Here is a 25,467-nt window from a genome sequence, read left to right on the forward strand (position 1 = left end):
CAGGATTTTAAGCAGGCTCTGCACTGTTCAGTGCAGAACCCGATGTGGGACTGGAACCCACAAAACCACGAGATCGTGACCCGAGCCGAGGTCAAGAGTCAGAGGCTTAACCAACTGAGCCACCCACGTGCCCCAAAACTTCCTTTTTTGAATATGGTGTGAGATAGGGATCCAACTTTACTTTTTTCTAGATGGATTGCACATGGTGCCAGCACCATTTATTACATTTATCAATCCTTCCCTACTGGATTCAAATATTACCTTTTCATTTGGTATAGTACCTTGCTATGTTTATTGAGATCTATTTCTGGGCTCATTAGGCTGTTCCAGGAATTTTATAGATTTTTAAAAATTCCCATGCTACAATGTACTGTTTGTATTACAGTGGCCTTAGCAAATACTTATTTTCTGGTAAAGAAGTCCTCCCTACTATCCTTTCCTCATAATTTTATGGCTATTCTTGGACAGTTAATCTTCCACATGAATTTTAAGATTATGTATCCAATAAGTAAAAACTCTACCTAGATTCTAATTAGAATTCTGTTAATTATACATGTTACTATTGAGGAAAATAACATTTTTGTGATGTTAAGTTTTCCCTTCTATACTATTCCTTTTGATTGTTTTTTTTTAATCTTTTCTGTGTGCCTTCATTCCTCAACCCCTTCCCACAGCCTTCTCTCTAACTCTGAACTTCCCATTCACTCACACTAACCAGTCCTTGTCATTCTGGTTGACAAGTCCCCCTATCTCCTGCTGCCTCCTCCGTTCATCTAGTTATTTCTGTTCTGGGAGAATAAACAAGAACTCTTCTGGTTTGCCCTTTTAGGCTCCCCAATGCGTACATTTCCCTGTTCCTCCTGCCAGTTAAAGCAGCAGTCAGACCAGGATTTCAGCTCATGTTTACCATTTGTATGAAATCAACTGCACGGGCCCTCAGAAGCATTTTCTGCAGGCCTCCAACCACTCTGGGCATAGCACAGCCTGTCCCTGGATTGTCCCTACCAGTGGTGTGCTGGCTAAAGAGATAAGTAAATCAACAAAGAAATAGCCCTGATTTGTAGCGTTTGCTGCTTTGCCATTTCTGTGGTGTAAATTCTCCCATTAAAACCTATTTCAATCTACAGATGGCTTCACAGCCTTTATTTAACAAACCGGCTCAAAAGTCCTTGAGAATTTAGCAATTGGCTTGTAAGAGCCCATAAGAGCTAGACCCAGCACAACACAGGTAGGGCTGGCCTCCAATTCCCGGCCAACACCCATCTTGTTCTCTGTGCACTGTCGCTGACTGACACAATTTGGTCATTACTGAGCACTTGATATGGCCCATGGTCTCCTAGGAACATCACATACCTGATCTCACTTAGTCCTCACAAAACCAACTATTCCTATTTCCATTCCATACGTCATGATTAATACCGGAGGATTATCACCCTCCACTTGGCCTGAGCTAGACATAAAACCTAGCACACTATACCTTTGGGCAAAGCAGGGTACTCCCAGAGCAACGCACAAATATATTTTTAACACAGTGAAGTTCTTTTAAGTAGATTTTTTTTTTCCCGCTACAGAAGTAATGAACCACCTTGCAAAGAAAATTTAAAAGCAACCATTTATTCTCTTATGTATTAAGAGGTATTTGATGCCATGGTAAAATGTTCATGATATATTACATTTTAAAAGTAGGAAAGTGTAGGGGCGCCTGGGTGGCGCAGTCGGTTAAGCGTCCGACTTCAGCCAGGTCACGATCTCGCGGTCCGTGAGTTCGAGCCCCGCGTCGGGCTCTGGGCTGATGGCTCAGAGCCTGGAGCCTGTTTCCGATTCTGTGTCTCCCTCTCTCTCTGCCCCTCCCCTGTTCATGCTCTGTCTCTCTCTGTCCCAAAAAATAAATAAATGTTGAAAAAAAAAATTTAAAAAAAAAAAAAAAAAAAAGTAGGAAAGTGCAAGATGATACCACTTCTGTAAAAAAAATAAGTGGGGCGCCTGTGTGACTCAGTCGGTTAAGCACCCAACTCTTGACTTAGACTCAGGCTATAATCTCACGGGTTCATGAGATGGAACCCCACATCAGACTCTGAGCTAATGGCACAGAGCCTGCTTAGGATTCTCTCTGTCTGCCCCTCCCCCGCTCTCATGTATGTGCACTCTCAACCTCTCTTTCTCAAAATAAATAAAGAAACCTAAAAAAAAAAAGCAAATAATAAAACACTGGAAAAAAAAGAAAGAAGAAAAAATGTTTCAACACTAGTCATCTCTGAACAATGGGAAGTAAAGATTTTTCTTCCTTACAGTTTCTGTATTTTGCATAATTAATGCATCAACATGTATTCCAATTATACGGAGAAAATGTAATACATATGATTTGAATTTGGAAAATATAAAAATGAAAACAAAACCATGACCTCATCATTCAGACTCAACAATTGTTCCGTTTTGATTCAGCGTGTTTTTCTTGAAAGATGTTTAATTTAAAAGAACAGCAGCAACAAGCCTGGGCCCTGCAGTCCTTCACCCAGAGAGGGATGGGCCTCTCCCCAGCCCCACCTCCACCCTCAAGGACCTCTCCCCCATGCCTTTTTGTATCAGCTCTAATTTTCACAAAAAACTCAAAGATGCATATTATTAATCCCACGTTTGAGATGATGAAACTAAGAAACTCATTCTCTATGAGGACAGGTACTGTCTGTCTCATATGTCACGTTCCCACTTAAAGCATCTTTGCACGGGAGGCCTGGTGGTTAAGAGTGTGGACTTCTGTCAGGTGGAATCAAGTCCCAGGCCAGGCACTGATACTCTCTGAAGATGTCTCCATGGGCAAGGGTTTCTAGTTCTTATAAAATAAAGATTAAAAGATGATTTCCCTTAAAGGGTTGTCGCAAGTGTTATCAGTAGAGTCATGGTACTGTTACTTCCAGTCAGCCGCAGAGCTGAGAGTTGAGATAGATCTGTCTGGCTCCAAAGTCCACACCTTCTCTACTGTGCAAAACTTCTTTTCTCCCTCAGGGCTCCCGTCTGTGAGGGGTTTCATTGTGCAGGTCAGTGAACTTGGCCTTCGGCTGAAGCACAGGCACCCGACAGTCACCAGGGCCCCAGAAATTTCCGCAGCCTCCTCCTCAGCCCCGTTGTGCCCCCAGGAACCTGGAGGATGGGAACCCTTAGGCCTGGAGTGGATGAGCTCACCTTTGACTCTGCTGGACCCCTTCCCTCTCCCCAAGTCGTGCCTCCTCCTTGGGGACAAAGCATCTTGAGCTTGGATTTCAGCTGCGTCCCTTCCCCTGGGGATTATCTCTGCCGAGCCGTCAGGACCTGATTCTCCCTGTTTGCCCTTTATCCGTTACACCTTTGTTGGCAGGTGGCTTTGCCCAAGCCCCAGAAAATGTCAGAGCACAAGCTGGGAACACGGCCTTCCCGCTGGTGAACAGGCAGCTCCGTGTTCTTTAGTATTTGGAGCAGCCCTGCCAATTAGCTTGTACTCTGCCCACATGCCCGGGGCTGAAAGGGAAGCAGGCCAGGCCTGAGCAAAATTAGACAATGGGCTCCCAGAACATGGAGGGGGCAGCAGCACCTGCTGTTGTCTCCCCTCGGGGTGATATTAGGGGTGGAGCTGGAGAGGGAGGGCAAGCAGGAAGTTCCTCCTCCACATTCCAGATGGGGCTCTGAGGGCACAGCCCAGAGCAAGGGGTTAGGAAGGGCCGGGCTCTGGAACTGGAATCTCCCCAGGCTCAGAGAGTGTTGGCACTTAACACCTGGGGTCACAGTTCTTTCTGGCCAGGAAGGATGCCATTTAAGGATAAGGCTGAGTCTCCTCCATCTGTGACCTGCATAGTCTCCAGTGCAGTGCCGGCCGCTCAGAGCGTCTTGTGGGGGGCAGTATATGTGGCGGTTGAACACAAGAGTTTTGGAAAGAGGCGCACGTGTGTTCTTGTTCACCGCCCTTCCTCACCTACTCTGTAACCTCAGAACTTGACTTCTTGGCTATGGCTTCTCCCTCTAGAAAACAAAGGAAGTAAAAATGCGTACCCCCTAGGGTTACTGTGAGGCTAAAAGGAAATGAGGCTAAAAAGAAATCCACATAGTATCTGTTTATAGGATTACTGGACTCTCTTTGGGGATGCAGAAAAATTTAAGCCTTCCAAAGCTAATACGTTATCTTTGAGGTTAACTAAAACACCAGAAGGTCAGAAGGCACAGACGGACAGGAGAATGTGACAAACATTTCTCGAAGACCCCCCCCCACCCCCACCCCGGTGCCACACACTGGACTGAGTGCCTTATCTGTGTTCTGATTTTACACTGCAGGTAACATCTGAAATCAGGCAGCTCAAAGTCAGACAGCTTGCTGGCACATTAAAGAAACAAAGGAAATGTTCAAGACCAGAATGCCTGCTGTGTCAAGATACCTAATTAGAAAGCAACGTCATAGTGAATTAGTAGAGCAAGTCCCCAGCTCTGCCAGAAGAGCTAAAATAGATGTGCCGACAGGGGAATCACAAAGCAAAGTTGATTATCATCCTGGTGACTCGGTTGCTCCCACAAGCATGACTCAGAGGTTCGACAGAACTGGACACGTGTCGTATCTAAGTGCCCCGCTATCAGGTAGTGTTTCCAGACACCCTTGTCATCTCACTGAGACAATCCTACTCCAATCAGAGATCTTCATGCCAATTGAACTTGTCTAATTATAACGAGGAAGCATCAAGGTAACTGAAACTACAAAAATAAAACACTTCAGTGATGACTAGGTAACAACAGGATGTTGGATTTATACAGAAACTCTTTCTTTCGACTTGACAAGACATTTCACAAAGGAAAATTATAAATTATCTTCAACCGCCATATCGAGATTCAGAAATCCATTGTAACAAAGACAGTCAGTGTTGGTATCATTCACTCATTCATCCATTCATCTCTCACGTATTTTTCCATTCATTCAACTACATGAGTTGAGTGACAAATGGGAATGGGTAGAAGTTGGGGTAACGTAAAATGTCGAACAAGAGATGGTACCTTCATTTAAGGGATGATATCTGTTAGGAACCAATCCAGTGGCAAAGAGGGGTAGTTAAGCAAATAACTGAAACTCAGGTTTGGGCAGGATGGGATGTCTGTGCTAAGTGTGACATTTAGGGGCTCCTGGGTGGCTCACTCAGTTAAGCATCGGACTCTTGATCTTGGCTCAGGTCATGATCTCACAGTTCGTGGGATAGAGCCCCAGGTTGCACTCTGTGCTGACACTGCAGGGTCTGCTTGGGATTCTCTCTCTCTCTCCTTCTCTCTCTGCCCCTCCCCTGCTCACTTGGGCTCTCTCTCTCTCAAAAATAAATAAACTTAAAAAAAAAAAGAAAGAATTGTGACATTTTTGTGCAGGTGATAATGGTGCTATCAAAGGATTTTAAGCCTGAGAGTGTTCCCTTAGGAGCAAGTGGTGTGCAGAAGGGAGTAGAGGCAAAGAAGCCAGTTAGGAGGTGAGTGCAATTATCCTTCATGGAGTCTACTCTCAAGGGCCCTTGCTGCCTTACCACCATTTTCCCCCTCAACCCATGGCATCCAGGTTTTTCCTCCAACTGTTGACTGAAACTATTCTTTCTTGTCGTGAATGAACTACTAGCCAAAGCCTCTCGATGCCACGTACATGGTTAGACACTAACTCTAGCTGGAAACTTTTCTCTGAAACACAGCCTCTTGCTGTTTTATCTCCTGGTTCTCTGGAGACTGCTGCTCTGATCCAGACTTTTCATGCCCTGCCCATTGAGAAGTCCCAGTGTTCTTAAGGCACATCTTTAGCACCATTCTAATCTGAACTCTCTCTGGGAAATGCCTTGCTTATTTGCAACTTCTACAGCTTAAATCCTTCTTCCACAGAAAATCTATGGATAAGGAGAATCTGAGAATGGGGACTCTCTGGGGGAAATTTTATCACTGCAGTTGGTGTCAGCATTGTATTATGATGAATTCATCTCTGGAGCGCCCAGGTGGCTCAGTCGGTTGAGCATCTGACTCTCAGCTCAGGTCACGATCTCACGGTTCCTGAGATGGACCAGGCTCTGCGCTGACACCATGGAGCCTGCTTGGGATTCTCTCTCTCGCTCTTGCTTTCGCTCTCTATCTCTCCCCCCTCAAAAAATAAATAGTAAATTCTCTACTTATGGCTCTTAAGATGAAGATTTGGGGTCAGGTAAATAATGCGCCCTTCCTCTTTACCCTTGTTATAGCTGTGCTGCGGCTTGCATCCACAACTGAACTAGTGGATTGAATGGTGAAGAAAAGATGCGGAAAGAGAAGGTCTAATCTTCCTAGTGACTTTTTAAAAACCTGATCTCTGGGTGTTTGAAAACTATGCCTGGTCCCTCAAGAAATGCACTGCTCTTCTCTAATCTCCATCAGTGAATTGTTGACTAAAACTAGAAGGGGGGCTTCAAGGAGGTTGGGACTTTACTTTACTCATCGTTGTCCCCCAGGACCGACAAAGTGCCTGGCACAGACTAGGGACTCATAAATAGTGAACGAGGAGTTATATCTGTTCCATGTTTGGGTGGATGCAAGCCATACCCACATGTTCCTGGCTTGTCAAGGCCGGGGAACTAGCAAGAACACAAACTTTGGCTAAGCTGCCGAGACCATGTATTAATAGAATCTGGAAGGGGTCAACTTTAGAATTTATTGGCTTCAAATCTTATATAAACTTACTGCTGCATCCAAAAGACTCACATCTTTGTGGAAGGCCCAGGGTTTGGCAGATACAACCATGAATGAGGTAAGATTTGGGGACATAATCAACCAGGCATGAACTGGCTGAGTGTGACCACGGGAGCTCAAATCCAGACTGACACCTCTCTTTTTTCAGCGTCTCTACCTCAGCACAAATATCTTCAGTTTTGCAGACCACTTCTCTCGGATTAGATTTTGGTCATGTCTTCTCATCTAGTTTAATTTATTTTAAAACCTCAAAAATTTGTAATAATCTAATAAAGGTTTTTTTCCCTGAAGGCATGTTTGTGGTTTGCTCTGACTGGTAGGGTCCAGTGCAACTTATCAATTTAAACCCACTGGAAAGCACTGCGAACATAGTTTATTCCCTTCAAACTATTGCCCTACCAGTTTACTAAACACATTGCCTCAATGCTGTGCTTATTCCCCTCCTGGTGAGGGCCAACCTGAAATTTGCAGAGCCACTCTGCCCGATTCCAGGCCCATGGAGCCTTCACAGCCTCTCTGTCAACTCGTGCGGGATTCTCTCACGAATGCAAATAAGACCGGGTCTTGTCCCTATGTTGAGCTTGCCTCAACCTTTCATTCTGTGAATTGAGACCCAGTTTTGGATTTTGTTGCTTATCCTCAAAATAGCTCAGTAACTGGTCTTTATAATGAACCAGCATCTTCTACTGCCTCAGAGTTACAGTCAGTTAAGCATGGTTTCTTGAAAATATACACAGTTTTCTTTTTTTGTCAAAGAGGATGCCAAATAGAGCAATGTTTTATGTCCTTTGCTTAAAATATGTGCTGACTTATGACTTCTTTTTGGTCCTTGCAAAAAAAAAAAAAATGCCTGCATTCCACCTACTCAGCCATTCCTGCTGTTGTGAACAGAAAGGAGAGTGCCCTCCTATGCACTGGTGATTTCAGATGATGGTCAGGGACCAAGTGTAGAGCTTTTACTTCTCTACCTCCAGATCGAATGGCTTAGAATCAATTACTGCTAAGCCCAAATCATTTTTGGCACTTGCTGTTAAAAATGTAATTTCTCCATTGACAGCTCTAGATAGCAGGCGAGCTCATTCAACTCTTAGAGGTTCACTTCACCACCAATTTTTCCTAGAAGGTTCAAAGAACCAATGCTGTTTAAAATGGGATGTGTCACAGATATGTTGTTGGGCTTTTTTGTCTAGAGGAAGTAAATGTTTGCTATTATTCTGGATCTTTCTTCATTGTGCCCTCTGGTGAAAAAATAAGAGGTTCTTTGTGTGTGTGTGTGTGTGTGTGTGTGTGTGTGTGTGTGTTCATGTGTGTTTGTGCATGTTTATTTTTTAGAAAAGTCTTAAAACTATTTTGTAAAGGGACCTTGGCCCTGCCCACATGATATGCTTGCCTCCATCTTTCTTTTTCTTCCTCTATCAAATATTTTCAACACCGATATTTTTCAGGCACTGTACCAGGCACGAAAATAACAATGGTGAGTAAAATTGGCACTGTTTCCTCCCCCTCATTAATCTTCCTCATATTGGAGTAAGAGTCTTGGGTTTCCCTCCTTAATGTTTATCAGAGTGTTCCAGCCTTGTTTTGTGCTTGGTTGGTTTTGAAATCACATGGACCTGGCTTCTGCAACATGGAATCTACATTTAACCTCATTCCATGCAATTCTGCTGCTCCAAAGTGAATTTCAAATCTATATCTCTGTTTCCTTTAGACCTCAAGGTCTAAACACTAGCAATGATTTCTAAACCTTCTTTAAAATAGAGGAAACTTTTTCATAAGCAAATTAATTGTGGAACCAAATATGTTAAATAGACTATTTTGAAGCTACTCTATTTCTATCTAAAATAAGGTGGTATGGGGGCGCCTGGGTGGCGCAGTCGGTTAAGCGTCCGACTTCAGCCAGGTCACGATCTCGCGGTTCGTGAGTTCGAGCCCCGTGTCAGGCTCTGGGCTGATGGCTCGGAGCCTGGAGCCTGTTTCCGATTCTGTGTCTCCCTCTCTCTCTGCCCCTCCCCTGTTCGTGCTCTGTCTCTCTCTGTCCCAAAAATAAATAAAAAACGTTGAAAAAAAAATTAAAAAAATAAATAAATAAAAAAAATAAAATAAGGTGGCATGTTAACTGCCTCCCTGACTCCCCTACTTTCCCTAGAGCACTGAGAGCACCTTGCTAAACTGAACTGGGAAAATCGGTCTCATGGCTGGCTGATTTACCTTGTGAAATTGCCCTGGAGCTCCACCTCCAGGAGTCACCCTCTGGCTGAGTGATCATCCCAGGCTGCAAAGCAGTTTGGCCCTCAAGCTTATCCTGTGTGTGTGTGTGTGTGTGTGTGTGTGTGTGTGTATTTGAAAATAGGCTGCCTACCTTTCTCAGAATCGATGGGCACATCACACATCCTCATGTCCATCTGGCGCTCTGTATCACTTCCCAGACTACTGCAAAGTGATAGAAACTAGGGCTCAGATTTGAAAGGAGAGGCAGGCAGTGTGCACTATTGGAATAGGCCTTCAAACTCGTACAGTGCTGAGTTTCTTTTTCTTTACAGTGCTTGTGCCGGGAAGCCGTCGCCCCACTTAGCATAACGGGTGGGTTCTCACTCTGCAGTCAAGAAAAGGAAAACATTTGATAAGCAGGTCAGTTCTCTGATATTTGCAAGGAGGGTTGCAAAGCGAATGTCTTGGGAACATATTACAGAGAATAAAAAATGATCCAGTGTTTGTATCTCAGGAGAGGGAGAGAGGGAGAGAAGGAGAGAGAGAGGTGGAGAGTAGGAGAGAGGTTTCTAATTCAGACCTGCAGAATAATTTCATCGTCTGTTGGAAAGAGTCCCCATGACACAAAATTTTGCAGTTTCTCTACCTTCTCACAACCCCCGCACTGTTTTCCACTTCATTGCTAGGGCAGGGTTTCTAGAACTAGAAGGTTTTGAAAAGCTGTTAGTGGAGGAATCGTTTTATATACCACCCCCTGTGCCCCAAATCTTTCCCAGAATTTGGGGGAAAGGAGAGCAAGGCAGTTTTGGTTTTGTTCTTGTTTTTAGAAACATTCTTCTTTTCCAAAATATAAAAGCAATACATCAACAGTACCAAATGCTGGTAAGAATACAGATCGGTAGGAGGACCTCTTAATACACTGCTGGTGCGAATTTATATTGACTGATGCAACCACTTTGGAAAAACACCCTTTGGAAAAACATCTTTGAAAGGTAGACTTTCACATACCCTATGATAAGCTTTTCTACTCCTAGGTTTATATCCAAGAGAAATTGTCCCAAAGGGGCACTGGGAAGACACATACAAGAATGTCTGGAAATAGCCTACAGAATAAACAATAATACCTTCACAAAATGGAATATTGAATAGTCATCAAAATAAAAATAAATGAGCTCCAGTGGATGAATCTTAACAATACAATATTAAGTGAAAAAATTTCTAGAAGGTAACATATGCACGCTACCCTCTTAAAAGAATTAAAGCCACAATAATATTAATAATAAAACACATGCTTTCTAGGGCTATGTACCAATTAGATACAACTTTTTAAAAAAGAAAACAATGGGATGATGAGATTTGAGAAGGTGGTTCTTTTGGGTAGAGAAAAATGGTAAATGGGATTAAGAGAGGATCCATATCTAGATGTTAACTTTTGTTTGAATCCTAGTTTATATATTGATCATAATAAACATATTAGTAAATAATGAGTGTGCACGGGCCAATGAGAAGAGTATTTGCTGAGTTGAAGATTAATCCAATTCAGAGTGTGTTCTGGCATCCAAAGGGAAAACTGAAAGCAAAAATTACATATTCATTGTGAACAATTTAGAACCCAGCAAAGTCTGCGAAGAAAGAGACATCTCTAATAGTATCACTCCAGAAATAATCATTATTAACATTTTGGTGTATTCCCTTCTAGCTTTTTTCTAATTCATATTTTTCAACAAAATAATAACCGTGATGCTTAACCAATAATCTTATTCTTATACAATATTGTGTATATTTTCTCATGTGATAAAACAATCTCTGAAAATGTTTTTAGCAACTAAATAGTATTGAATTACGTTTCTGCATCACAGTTTATTTGACAAATCCTTCAGGTGTATTTATTTTAGTTGTTCCCAATTTTTCATTATTATGAATAAGGCTCCAAAAAGTATTTTGCACTTAAGTTTGGGTGCCGTCTCTGATGATTTCCTTAGGACAAAATTTTAAGAGTGGAATCTAAGTGCGAAAAATGTTGAGTTACTGTCACATGTTGATACATTGGAGAGCACTATTTTTATGAGAAATAAACTGAATAAGATAAGGCATATTTGTGTGACAATATATACATGATTGTCACTTAATTAATATCAGTTGAATATGAAACTGCATATAATTACAAGCTTAGAATACTTTGGAAGAGGATAAAGAACTATCTTTCTCATCTGCAAGCCTATGAAAATTAAGTGACTCAGAATTTTTCTTAACTTTTAGTAGAAATACAGGTGCATGCCCCTGGAGTGATTCTTTTTGTTGCATTAATGATAATAAATATAACTTAAATATCATGCTATTCTTTCAAAAGTGTTTCCCTATGCATTATCTCATTTGCTTTCCATGATTCTTCTAAGAATTTTGAAATAATTGACAAGTTATTCTAAAATTTATGGGGAAATTCAAAGGACCTAGAATAGCTCAGGTAATCTCAACAATAACAAAGTTGGAGGACTCACACTACCTGATTTCAATACTTACTAGAAAGCTAGAGTAATAAAGAGAAGGTAAAATTTGCATAATTGTCATGGAAACCTACTAAATGATATAGCTGTATAAATATCGTTTAAGGCTCATTTCAATGCAACTGATCATTTCTTACCTTGGGACAAGAACAGCTATTGTCATTAAAAACAACAACAACAACAACAACAACTGAGGCAAGGAAAGCATAATAAAAGCATTTTTCGAAGTAAAAGTCATATACTACTGATGTGAAGATGATTTTAAGTGTTACACAAGTATGATTATTTTTTAATAATCAAGTATTTAAAGATTATCCCATGCTTAAAGTTACAAATAATTTTTCTTCCATTAAAGATGCTCATATAAAATTTCCTTCTGAAATAAACTTAAGTTTTAAAAAAGTGATAAATTTGTGGACTAATATAGGAGTGCTAATACCTCATTACAGATTTAGGCAGACTGACCTGCCCAATAACTGGCTTAGCAGGAACACCCAGGTTTCCCTTTTCAATCATAGGCTGATTCCTTTTACTACACAGTAGAAAGTAGACGAGGAAGAATGTTTTCCGCAGACAAATTGGCTTCTAGTTCACCAATCTGGTAACAAATGTATGGAGAGGCAAGCCAGGGTGTTACCTGAGAGAGGGCCTACCCCACAGAAACATGAGGGGTGGGAAACAAATAAGTCCCTCACAACACACACACACACACACACACACACACACACACACACACACACACGACATAGATAGACCTGTCAGTGTCCCTGGCCCCAAATGTTGTCATTGTGTCTCTGGAGACTGAATGTAGTGGCTGACCCCACTCTCTTGTGAACAGATTCCAGGTGATCCTGCCTCAAATTCAAAGTCCCAACTCACAGAATTTAAGCTATGACCTCGCCCCTTGGCTGCCAGACAGGCGACCAAAGCAAGATTGTATCTGATAGCTTTTATTTCTAGAGTGTCAATCCCATGGTGGGGCCCACTTAACAGAGAAAATGGAGGAAAGCCTGTTGGGTAGACAAAACCAATATTCAATGGGGGAGAAAACCAAGTCTCAGAGAAGTTAGGTAACTTGCCAAGGTCATAGGGCAAGGAAGTAGGTTTGCATTAAAGATCTGACCCTTCCAATGCAAGTAGTGGGAATGAGAGTCTTCAGGAAGGAATTTTGTTTCTTATATGTGACAGGGAAAATTTGTGTGTGTGGGGGGGGGGGTGGGGAACAACTAAAAAGATGCAACCCTCTAGAACCAAAGAAAAATGACATCCCAGCTTGAATCTATAAATCTCTGTGTGGCCCAAGGCTACATGAGGGAGATATTTTCCCCTACTTTTTCCAGGCAGATGTGCTGTGCAATGTGCTTTTTTCACACTGTGAAAGATGTGATGTGAGAATTCCCAGGAAAGTGGCTTTGTGGTTTTTGTCCTTGTAAAGTCGGTACTTTATCAGAATAATTGTCTTTTTCTTGACTTTTTTCTTTCTTTTTTTCTTCCTTCCTTTCTTCCTTCCTGTCTTCCTTCCTTCCTTCCCTTTCCTTCCTTTTCTTTCTTTCTTAAATCCTTTCCATCACTGTTCCAGTACAGCTCTTTGACAATTAGGGGCTCTTTCTCTGTGTCTGTGCAGAGACCAGCACCCATTCTGGGTGGTGGAGGTCCTCTCGTGTAACAGCTTCCAGGGCTATTCCGGGATCATTTCTGCCAGTGTTATTCAGAGGCAGCTTCAGGGACTGCGTTGGAGAGCTAGTGGGCATTCCCCTTATGGCTGTCCTGCCCCTGGGAGTTCTTGGGGTAGTAACAAAAGCCAAAGTCCCCAGGATGTGCCCTGCTCAATTGTATGTACTTTGTTTCATTGTGAGATTTAATTTATTACTCTGGTCTCCTGTTGCACAAAACCTATAAAAATAATCCAGGCCACTCCTTTTTTCTTCCCCAAATACGGCTTTTGAAAGCTTCTATTGTTCCAAAGGATCTTTTCTGCTGTCTTTTGAGAGAATGAGGGATTAGATCTGTTTCTTCCATTGGGTATTCTCCCCACGTCTCCACCTGGACCCATCAGAAGTCCAACGACACATCGCATGGCCAAAACTCCTACTAATAATAACACAAAATTGATTAATATAGTTGGAATTTATAGTTGAAGCTCAAGGACAGCAATCTCTGGGGAGGGGAAGGGAGCGCAGTTGCAGACAGGAGGAGACTTAAATGCATATTTACATAGCACTTTACGCAATAGTGAACAATAGGTTCTAATAATATTGCTTTACAGATGAGGAAACTGAGAGACCCGGGTCAAGGTCACACAGAGTAAGGGGTAGAGCTAGGATTCTAATCTCAGCAGTCTGGCTCAGTCTTCAGATTTCCCACATTGAGAAAATCTTCCCTCCCCCAGATCCCCTTGTTGCCACAACTAGAACCCTCCAAAGAATTCTCCCCACCACCCTGCTTTATTTAGCCAAAGTCTGAGTTAAAACCCCAACTGCTAGGCTTCAGTTTTCTCTTCCATAAAATGGGAACGATAATGATGCCTGTTTCATATAGCTTTATAAGTGCTATGCATATGGTAAACATCCACTATGTGACCATTATTACTATCAGCTATTGAGAATTTTACAGAGGTTTAGAAATACTGGCTAATCATGAGACATCTCCAGACGTTCATGAGACTGGAATTCTCCATTATTGCTTTACCAATACAAATACAAACAGGTTGTTTATCCTTGTGGTTCTGTATCTTACCCAGAATTTCAATTTTAGAAATTTCAGTTCAATGGTTTGTGTCTAGAGAACCATTTCTGCCATCACCACAAAGAAAGCTTGGGAACCCTTGGGTTTAAGACCCACAAGAGGGCCCACCAGGCAAAAAGATCTGTATCTTTGAGCTTTGCCCACACACATTAATTCAGATGAATAACAGAACAAAAGAAAGTACACAGCGTATTCTTTCATTAATTGGTTTATTCATCAGGAAAGGAAGAGAAGAATAAATGCTGGCAATGAGAATAGCCAGTTTTCTGGGAATTAAAAGACGTTTTTGCTTGAACGTGCTCAAAGTTTAAATAACGAGCAATAAATTATCTAAGTCAGTAGTTTTTCAACTATGTTCAGTGGAGCCCTGGAGTTTTCCAAAGGCACCTCAGAGGCAGCTCTGAAGTTAGTAATTATCTCACTGGCTGAATGTTAACTCGCAAAGGAATGAAGGTACTGAGGCTGTGAAGCACGGAGAATGACTTTGAAAACAGTTGCACCAGAACCTGAAAACTTAATCAGTCCTGGGTGTGTGTGACCTTGGTCAGGTCACTTCCCACCTCTGGTTTCTGTTTTCTGTCCAATGAGGAGAATCCATGATGTATAGAAACAGAGTTCTTTTGGCTCTAAATTGCTGAACTCACTACATGAGTTGTGTTCCCTACAATGTCTACTTCCAACAACAACAAAAATAGTTTGGGATTTCTTCACACAACTGTCTTCAAAGCTGGTACGTCACTTTTTTTTTTTTTTTTTTTTTTTTTTACATTTCTCAGTGGTTGCAAATCATAGCTCTTTCATCTGTCCATTTGTTCACAACCAGGTATTTCATTCCGTTTACTCCAGAAATGTTCAGTCAGTGCCTTCCAAGAGCCAGGTACTGGTAGAGGTGAGGAAAAGATGAGTAGGAGAAACTTTTCTGTTTTCTCCAGGGGCTCCCAGTCCCCTGATGAGCTGGTAAACCCACTCTTGTATGGCTTATAGATGTCTCCTAAGTCTGGCCATTCTGGCTGGAGATGATAATATATTTCAGCCAAAGATCTGAGAAACCGGTAGTTGCCTTGGAAAGAGGGAGACCTACCTCCCCTGTCTTTTGAAGGGTTTCCAATAAAGTAAATATCCTTTGTCTCAGAGGCCATAAGCTTGAATGTGAAAGCAGTCCTTTCTCCTGTTCCTACTCCTTTGGTAAATGCAAAGTACCTTCAATTCCCAGATCCCTTCTGTGGCTAGCTGGTTAGCAGTAGAACACTGTTTATAAGGATCTCTGATTCGACCTTGTTTAGCAGCCATAATAACCCTTGGTTCAAATGGATCACTGTGCATAGTTAGGAAAGACACCCTGTGTTGTAGTCTGATTTAGATTAATCTAGACTCAGGGCACCTGGGTGGCTCAGTTGGTTCAGTGTCTGACTTCGGCTCCGGTCATGATCTCAGAGTTTGTGAGTTTGAGCCCTGTATCAGGCTCCATGCTGACAGCTTGGACTGCTTCAGATCCCTTGTCTCCCTCTCTCTCTGCCCCTCCCCTGCTTGTGCTCTCGCTCTCTCTCAAAAATAAATAAAGATTAAAAAAAATTTAGATTAATCGAGACTCAAATCCCAGATCCATCTAACTGGCTTTGTGCCTGTTGGCAAGCCACTCAACTTTGCTGAATCTTATTTTTCCTGACCTATGAAATTATGGACATGTCATAAGGTTGTTATAAGGGTAAGGACTCACCAATATAGCGTGCCCAGTGTTTGTTCATGCCTCGTGAGGATTCAAAAAGTGGCAGCTCTTTTTATTATCTGGTCTATGAAGAAGGCATTAGTCATCATACTGCCTATGAATGGAGAGCCGACTGGACTAGCCCTCTTAGATTATTGCTGGAATTTAAAGGAATCACTGTAGGGCTGAGCAGAGGCTTACAGATAGATGTATCCTGGGTGGGAGTCAGGGAAGCCCTAGAAGGAAGTTGGGGTCAAGCTGTCAGCAGTCTGGCCATACCAGTTGATGGAGTGGAAATCTGAATGGGGTTCAGGAGAGGAACTTTCATTGCCTCAGGTCAAAGAAGGTGTCAATGATTGACATTAGAATTGTAGGAAGGTGAATGGGTGAGACTTTTTCCCCCATCGACCTGCCTCATTAAACCAGTAATCTCCATTTGGAAAGCCGCAGAATCACCATTTGGGATACTAAACCAGAAAATCTCAAGAGTTGAGGAGGCCTCTGGGGCACATAATAAATCTAGAACAGGAGACTGGTGAATGGTGCCTTGAAAATGGAGGAGCCCAGACATTTGGAGGTTCAGGATCTGCCAGCTCAGCGGTTGCAAACTGGAGGACTTTGTTGTCACATCTATTTCAACCTGAACAATGTTTAAGGTGGAATTCCACCTACTTTTCTGGCTTTTGTCAAACATTAGATGATAGAGCCACACTGAACCTACATTCTTATGTAGCGAGTTTGCTCGCACCAGCTCTTTGGGCTAGATTATTTGCCAGCTTTCTTCCCTGAAATAATCTTTCCTTCTGGTTTTTGTGACACTGTTCTGTCCTCATTTTCCTCCTCCCTCTCCACCTGCCCTTTTTCATTCCGTTTTATACAAGCCCTTCCGTTTTATACAAGCCTTAAATGCCAGCAATCTCAGGGCTGTTTTAGATCCCCTTCTTTTTCCTATTCCATCCACATACTCTTCCTGAGAAACTTTTGAATCCCAGCTATATGCTGCTGTAGAGGAGAGAAGCTTTTCCCTTCATCCCTTTTAGGTTCTTTGGCTGGTCTAATAATTAAATTGACATAAGACAGATTAACAAGAGAAAATCAAATTTAATTTTGTATGTATGGGAGCCCATAAAAATATGAGACTCAAAGAAATGACCAGAGCAGGCAGCTTTTTATACCTTTTAGGGAAGGAAGTCATAAAAATGTAAAGAATTGGCATGACAAAAGGGTTTGGATCCGGTGTAGCAAGTAACAAGGTTTATTCAGACAACCCTCTCAGCCCTAACTTCCCTATCTCTGGTGATAAGGATGCCTTCTATCCTCCTGGTTCAGGGAGGGTACCTTTCCCATGGGAGATTTATTTCCTCTTTTCAGGGGGACAAAGGAAGGTCAGAGTGTCCGGTTTTTGCATTGGCTGTTTCTTAAGTGACTTTAATTCACAATAATCAATTTGCCAAAGTAGTGTATTTTGGGGTGGCGTATTCTGCTCTCCTTCACGGCTTCTGTCCGTGAGAGCTGTCTAGCACGTCAGGGACTTGAACTGTGCAGAGCCACAGGATGGTAGGGGTTCTGGTGTGATATTTTTCTTTCTCCCTTTCATCCTTTAACTGACCTAGACTGTTTTTATTTTTAAAGTCATAATGCTTGTTTTGGAAACTTATTAAAACAGAGACAGTTATAGATAAGGAAACAGAAATTGCCCACAATCCACAGATAACCGTAATTGATATTTTGTTTAAAAGAGAATTCTAGGGGCGCCTGGGTGGCGCAGTCGGTTAAGCGTCCGACTTCAGCCAGGTCACGATCTCACGGTCCGTGAGTTCGAGCCCCGCGTCGGGCTCTGGGCTGATGGCTCAGAGCCTGGAGCCTGTTTCCGATTCTGTGTCTCCCTCTCTCTCTGCCCCTCGCCCGTTCATGCTCTGTCTCTCTCTGTCCCAAAAATAAATAAACGTTGAAAAAAAAAATTAAAAAAAAAAATAAATAAAAGAGAATTCTACATCGTGCTGATTTCCATCACTATCCTCTCACCGGAAGTTCTTTTGCTTCATAAACTCATTTTCATATTTATTTAACTATTTTATTTCCTATCTTCTTTACTATGCATCGTTCACATTCCCAGGCCCCATATAATGTCTAGCACACAGGAGGTGCTAAGTCTTCGTTGAATAAAGAGTCTCCACATATACAACAGAGTTAATACTTTACATATAGTTCTAGATTTTTCTTCATTTAGCATTATACTTCATCTTGCCACTGACTTAAGCATTTCTCTGTCATCTGGAATGATGAGTGAAGTCTTTTATGAATTAAGAGGATCCCTCCCCAAGGCATCACTGGCCTCCCATTTACTACTTCACTGAAGAGGAACACTACAGACCACCAGGCTTATTAGAGTCAATCAAGAGCAAGGCTTTGGAAATTAGAAACTTGACTAGCAGGTCGATGCTGACACGTACCATTCTCAACCCTTACATTACTTAGCTCCCCTTAGTAGAAAGAACTCTTAAGTTTGCTTTACCCAGGAAAGAAAGGCAACCTCCCTGTTGAAATCTTCGAAGAGATGCTGTTGGATCCTTTAAACTATTCCTGAAATAGTGGTGCATTGTCCTAGGGGAATGGAGGCAGGCTGAGATGAGATTTAATGTCCAAAGAACCTGAGAATAGATGCTACCATTTCTACACTTCAATCCCCAATGAGGAGAAAGTGGTCAGCTGGGAAGGTAGTGGCTGAGCAAAAGGGGAGCAGAAACTGGAATGGGGTGGGAGAAGGAGTAAAGACAGAGAAAAGGAGAAGGTACACGGAAAGGACCATGGGCACAGGAAACAGACCAGGGCTCCCATCCCATTGCCCAGTCACCAAACGCGGAAATTTGAGTAAGATGCTTAGAACTTCAAGTCTCAACTTGGTCGTCTTTAAAGAAAGCAATTACCCATTGATACTAGTGACTATTATTAGGTCTTTCAAGCTGTCTGTGCTCAGAAACTCCAGGAACAGTACAGATGAAGAGGACAGTATCACCATATCTGAAAGTGGCTGCTAAAAGGAAATGGCCCCACTGGAATTAACAGGAGAGGCTCGGGGTTACTTTAAATGACAATGTCAAAAGAACTGACTTTATTCAATATAAGTAAACTCAAAACATAAACATGTAACCAGTATTGACACTGTGAATTACTAACTCTAACTCTGCTCTGAGGGTCCTTGGCACTATTTGAGTTGTGGAGCTCTTCAGTGTTTGTTTCTATACCTTAACCTGTTCCCAGATTCAGTCCCCCAGGGGTAAAGTGAAAATTAAAGGGAAGACAGAGTGATGAAAAAAATTTTTAAAAAGATACCAAAGTATAAAGATAGGCACGGAACACCTGGGTGGCTCGGTCAGTTAAGCGTCCGACTTCGGCTCAGGTCAGGATCTCACGGCTTGTGGGTTCCAGCCCTGCGTCAGACTCTGTGCTAACAGCTCAGAGAATGGAGCCTGCCTCGGATTCTGTATCTCCCTTTCTCTCTGCCCCTCACCTGTTTCCTCGCTTGCTCGCTCTCTCAAAAATAAATAAAACATTAAAAAATATTTTTTAAGATAGGCAAAGTGATGCTAAAAATCCAAATTAAAACTAGACCAGAATATTTACATATTTTATTAAATCTTTACAATCAGTAATTATAATCAAATACACAATTATATACAAGGATTATATACATTTTGCCCAGACTTTTACATCACAGTACATAGTTTCCCTTAGAAATATTGTATACATTTATCACCAAACAATAAAATCCAACAACAGTAGTGTTACAGCACCTGTTAGTACAGACATCTTTTTCATAAATTACATCATAAGAAAATATACGGCTGTAAATTGGGCTTTTAAAAATGTCTTTTATAAAATCTGAACATACAATATTTCATTCACAGAATGTTTTTTTTTTTTTTCTATGTTCTGACTGAAGCCTTGTGCATAAAACGACCGGTTGGAATATTTACTAAATCAGCCCCCCCCACCTCCAAAATTATAAGCACGATTTGAATTACTTATGCTGAGCTTCCTTTATAATGAATCTGACATGGGGTCTGGTGAGAGAACAAATGCTGGTTTTATTGTAAAAAGGGCTATGATGATAATTTGAATTTTTAAAAATTTCTCAAAAGCATAAGCATATTAGAAACTAAAACCAGAGAGTGCACAATTTATCATTTTACTAATACTGTGAAGAAAAAGGGAAAAGTATAATGTCAAAAAATAATTTGTTCTTGAAACAACTGTATTCTTGTTGGAAGCCTATTAAATGTTAAAAAAAAAAAAACAAAAAACCTGCCAACAAAATATCCCATCCTAAACATATCCAGTAAATTACAATTCTTTCATACCTAAAACTTTATGGGAAAATTATTGCAAATTAGGGTATTATCATTTCAATGGACTTTCATAAGCAGAAAAACTATAGCTATTTTTAGTAGGTAAACAAGTTAAGTTTTAAAACTTGAAAATACCTGAATTAAACACTTGCTCTAATATCTAACTTTTCACTTTCAGATAAATTCCTTACTTGATTCCAGGTTTGTAAACATTGTATAAATCTTTCTTATTCAAACAATTTTATGGCTGTGGCGATCACTTCATCTCTATTTCTATGCAGTCAACATTTAACTGAGGTAGACCAGATGTTTCTAAAATTCAGGGTCTCATAGAATCCCCCGAATATTTAGGAAGTAAATAAAACGTCTATCAAAGGTATTTAAAAAACAAAACATTAAAAAAAAACAAAAACCTAATGCTGTTGGAATTTTTTAATGAACTCAAAAACAACTTCATGGCAGTACATTGAATAATAATAATAATAATAATGAATAATGATAATGCTGGGAGTTTTGAAACTGAACATTATACCTTCTTAACTAGGGAAAAATCAAATATGATTCTTTCTGGGTATAAAGTATAATTTCTTAAATTTTTTTCTTTTCTTTTTTTTTTTTAAGGATTCACTTTTCTAAAAAAGTGAACAATTTGCTTCTAGACATCAATGAGTGGCAACAACTCCCCCTAATGGCCAAAGGAAGGGCGAGTAAGCTGGTTCTCGTTACCATGAGATCTTTGTGGGGAAAAAAATTTTTTTACTTGTTTTGCTAACTTAGAAAGTTGGATTTAGACAACAATGACTCTGAGCTACAAATACAAAATCAAACCAATGTATATAAGGCTTCTGTAATCAGAGTCTTAGAGGAACATCTGCTCCTTTTCTCAAAGCCCCAGTCCTACAAATCAAGGCAAGTCAAATAATTAAGCTTCAGCTATTTTGGCAGCTTTGCAATTAAGAGGAACAAAGCACTATGTCTATCCTTCCATATACTGTATGTATTATAGTTCTATCTTCTTACACCAAATTTCACATGCAGAAAGACTAAAATATCCACTTTAGTGTCAGGTTTAATTAAGGGCCAATAATGGTCTTATAACTACTCTTCCCCACCCCTCTCCCCCCCAAAAGTGTCTTCTCTATTAGTTTTATTACTCATTGACCCAGTTACATTTAGCCGGAATTTTTGAAAGCAGCTATTCATCCCCTTACAAAAGAATATGACTACCTGGGATCTAAGACACACTGTACATGAATATACATAACTACAGTACAGCACTGCTGTTCTCTTAACAGCTCCATATACAGTTTAAGTTCATTAGTACCTCAAAACTGTTTTCAGAAAAGACTATTAGGTCATGTCATGGTAAAGAGAAAGAAAAGTAAGTCTCACAAATACTCCTTTAGACTGATTTAGGTAAGTTTTAAAAAATAAATAAAATGAATAAAACCATGATTTCAACTACAGGGCTGTCTATAGGATATCAACAACAATTTTTAAAAACTTAAATGTGGCTAGCACCAGACTGCCACCAAAAAAAAAAAAAAAAAAAAAAAAAAAAAGAAAGAAAAGAAAAGAAAAAAGAAAAGAGAAAAGAAAAGAAAAAGAAATTCTCATTAAGCTATATGGCTATTTGTTAGTTGCTACTGTGTAAGTTTTTTACACAGGTTACCATAGACTAATTTTCAAGTCCATATCAGAAGGAATATTTGTTAAAACAAAACAAAAATGAAACATCTTAAAAACCATGATTCAACAGAAAATGTGACAGATTCCTTAGGTGCAACTTTAGAAACCATAGTTTCAAAGAAGAAAAATAGTAGTTTCCCTAGGATTTTCAGATTACTACCACAGTTTTATTATGGCTCCCTAAGATAGAAAAATGGAACAAAATGTACTCAGCTACTGGCGATGTGGCCCTTGTGGCTCAAATTGCATACTAAACATGGGATGGAGTAAGGCTGATGGCTAGAGGTAATCACCTCTAAGAGCGATGAACTGGAAAAGATTTATAATTTGCCCTACAAGGACAGAACTTTAAGTGCCATTTCAGGTCAGTCACAGCTTTCCCTATGGAAGGCCCAATGGCAAGTTCATTATCACAACATTACAGTTTCCCCCTTGTTCCATTTTTCAGAAGCATTAAGTAACCAATTTCCACAATATATTATATGACCTTTTATCCTGGTCCCAACGATTAGCCTTTATGCAGAGAACTCACTGAGAAAGTACACTGGCTTCACCTTTGGTTTAAATGAAAAGGACATTGTGAGGAGAGAAAAAAAATCAAGTCCTCTTGATCATTTGTTACACAATGAAGCAAGTGAAAGTGATGAGCAAAGGCTGCTTTCACCATGAACGCATCTGCTTCACAATCACTTAGGTCACTCTGAGTGTTTTTGTGAAGGCAACATAACCAGAATGCCCGCAGTACTCATCTGTATTTTCCCCCAAAGAGTCTCTAACCCCAAAACCAAGAAAGCCGAACTTCCTTTAATTAGAAAGCTCTACAAATTCCTATTCTCCTCTCCACTATTAACCGAATTTGTTTCTTGTCTATCTGACAAGACTGCAGAAATCTGGTTCCTAGGAACGCCAGCAATCTTTTCCTGGCCTGAGGTGCTGCAGGGTGGCACGCGATGCTGTCATGGGGTCAGGGTGGGGAGAGGGGGAGGGTTGGGAGTTTCCATTTTTGATGGGACGGTTTTAAGCAAGGTCAGTTCTAACACGGCATGCTCCAGATTCCTATGTTAACTATCTCAGTCAGAACGTGGTTGCTCATCACCATACTTAAAGACTCCCATTAGAGAGCCTGCTTAGTATTCGGGTGTCTGTTAACCACAGTTTGGCTTTTCTTTTTAAATACCTACCACCAGATTCTTTAGTGAGTCATAGTTCATCTTTCTCCATCATTTCAAATGCTTCTATATCTTCATTCCAGTCTGCTAATATGGAGTCTATAGGCTGGACCTTTTTACCCCAGCTAACATTAGGATTGGAATCTTCCTCAGTTTCTGATTGTTCTTGAAGCTGGTTATCTAAATCTGTACATTCACCATCAAGACTTGTAGTCTCGTGGTTTTCCATGGGGTTAGAAATCTGTTCAGAAGGAGAAACACTTGCAGCATTGTCCATATCTGCTGGAGATAATGATTCTGGTTGAGAGTTTAGAGAACTTTCCTCAGGAGACTCTTGATCAACCAAATCAACCTCCTGAGAACTTGATGTAATCTGTTCAGCACTCTGAGAATCATTTTCAGAGGATGGTTGTTCTTCATTTTCCATTTCAGGATCTGTACATGAAAGAAACAAGCTTCATGCTACTTTCCTACTCAAAATATTTACTATCACACTTTTAACAGCCTACTGGTTGTTGCAATAAAATGAAGAAATAAAAAAGAAAGAAAAACATGTTAATGCAGAGCAGTGAACATTAACACCGAAGAGTAAAAGACTGCCTTTAATCATGTAATCACATGTTTTCTGTATATTCATTTTGCAAAATGTGCCATTACAAAATAAACATTCTTCCAAACTGAAAAGAGTGACTCTAGTAACTGACAAGTCTTCAATGGGGATTAGTAAATATGCCAACGAATACACTAAACAATACTATTATTTAGGTGTACATAGATTTGCATTGTAGGTCTAAAATTTATTAAATATCTCAATTCAGGAAAGCTTGCACATTAGAACATATGAAATAGAGTAAATTTTAAACAGCACTTATCATAACTATATTTTAAGATAATATTCTTTCGAAAAGTGAAATTCCCATGCAGTAAGCCATGACAATGCCAATAATACAAAATTTTGGATGATTTGAGGGTACTAATGTGGTTAAATATTTTCATAAAGACACGAACTAAGATTATTTACAAAACTTGTATTTCATTATTGTAAGTCTATGAATTATAAGACAATTTTAAAATCCACTGGAAGGCTAAGAGTAGGTTAAACCTCTTGTAATGAACATACAATGAAGCCACTAGAAGCATCCTATTTGGGGTTCCTACAAGAAAGTGCTTCCACAGCACTGATGCCCCATGCTGCCTCATCCTCAGTCTCTGTGCTTAGCCAGCAAGCAAGTCCTGAGGGTCCTCTGTGTGATGGGCACTGTGCAAGGTACTGGGGGTAAAACGAGGCAAAAACAGACACCAGATTTGCCCTTATGGATCTTTTAGTCCAGGTGGGGAAAACATTTCCAAATAATCACACAAAATAAATGGAAAACTCTAACTGTGACATGTTTTATGTTGCTAGGAAAGGTTACAGGGAATAGGAAAGAATAGAGTTGAGGGTTTCCTTTGGAAACTGACACTTGAGCTCAGATTTAAAAGTAGAGTTAATCCATCAAAGAAGGAAGGGAAGATGGACATATTATAAAACCAGAAAAACTAAAGGAAATACAGGTATGCAGGAAGGTACAGACAAGTGTGTTTATGCGTACTCTACGTAGGATTATCTGACTAGGGAAGTTTAAGTTCTTGGCGGGGGGGGGGGGGGGGGGGGTTGGGGGAGTCTCCACATTCTCTTCTAAGCTGTGGAAAAGGTACACTTGAATTCGACAATCAGGAAAACTATGGTGGTGACCAAAGAAGAGAAAGCGGAAACTGGCTGCTTGGCGCTCATTTACACTAGGCTACCCTAAGTTCAAGGGAAAACAAAAAGAAAACCTTCAAGTTTTTTTCTAGAACTGTATTAATCTAGTTTTAGAAGGCTAGGAAAGGGCGTAGTGCTGTTTTGTCTAGTAATAAAAATTGTGCTTTTGGCAAAATTACCCGAGGGATACATGTATTATGTAATATTATTTTGGAAATCTAGCTAACACAAAAGGATAAGAAAACAGAAGAGTCGGTGTAAATATAGGAAAAGAAAAGATCAAATTGCATTTTCAATTGTATTGTATGCTTAAACTCAAAGCAACTCTCAATTTAAAAAAATACCATTAAAAAAAAGAACTTGATAAAGAGGGTAAAAATAAGATACATATGCAAACAACCTCTCTCTAGTAACAACTGGTTAGGATTAAATTAAGTACCATTTTCACAATAAAAGTAAAAACTATAAAACAAATTTATTATGAAAGGAACAAGACTATATTACTTAATACTATAAAATCTCAATGAAAACACACAAGATCTAATTATATTTGTAGCTAAGGGTATGTTCCTGTCATAATATTTAACAAAAACTTCCTACTTCTATGAAAGCATCATGTTCCCATTCTACTTCTTTTTGTTTTCTTTTGGGAGCAGAT

The 25,467-nt window shown here is 40.4% G+C and overlaps 1 protein-coding gene across 10 annotated transcripts in view; it reads right to left on the reverse strand.

The window, feature by feature from the left end:
* Window positions 1-8,998: 8,998 nt before the first annotated feature.
* EDEM3 (ER degradation enhancing alpha-mannosidase like protein 3) overlaps window positions 8,999-25,467 on the reverse strand; it is a 79,938-nt gene continuing 63,469 nt past the window's right edge. For 9 of the 10 annotated variants that reach the window (XM_086693824.1, XM_086693823.1, XM_025921059.2 and 6 more), the window contains one exon: window positions 19,474-23,500. In XM_086693824.1, coding sequence (XP_086549950.1) covers window positions 23,097-23,500 — 404 coding nt within the window. In that variant the 3' untranslated portion in view covers window positions 19,474-23,096. Of the gene's footprint in view, window positions 9,290-19,473; window positions 23,501-25,467 lie in introns of those variants that run through there. The other variant, XM_086693827.1, reaches the window with a different exon arrangement.

The sequence above is a fragment of the Puma concolor genome, chromosome E4, assembly GCF_028749965.1.
Source record: "Puma concolor isolate L17-30 chromosome E4, mPumCon1.1.hap2, whole genome shotgun sequence".
NCBI classification, from domain to species: domain Eukaryota; kingdom Metazoa; phylum Chordata; class Mammalia; order Carnivora; family Felidae; genus Puma; species Puma concolor.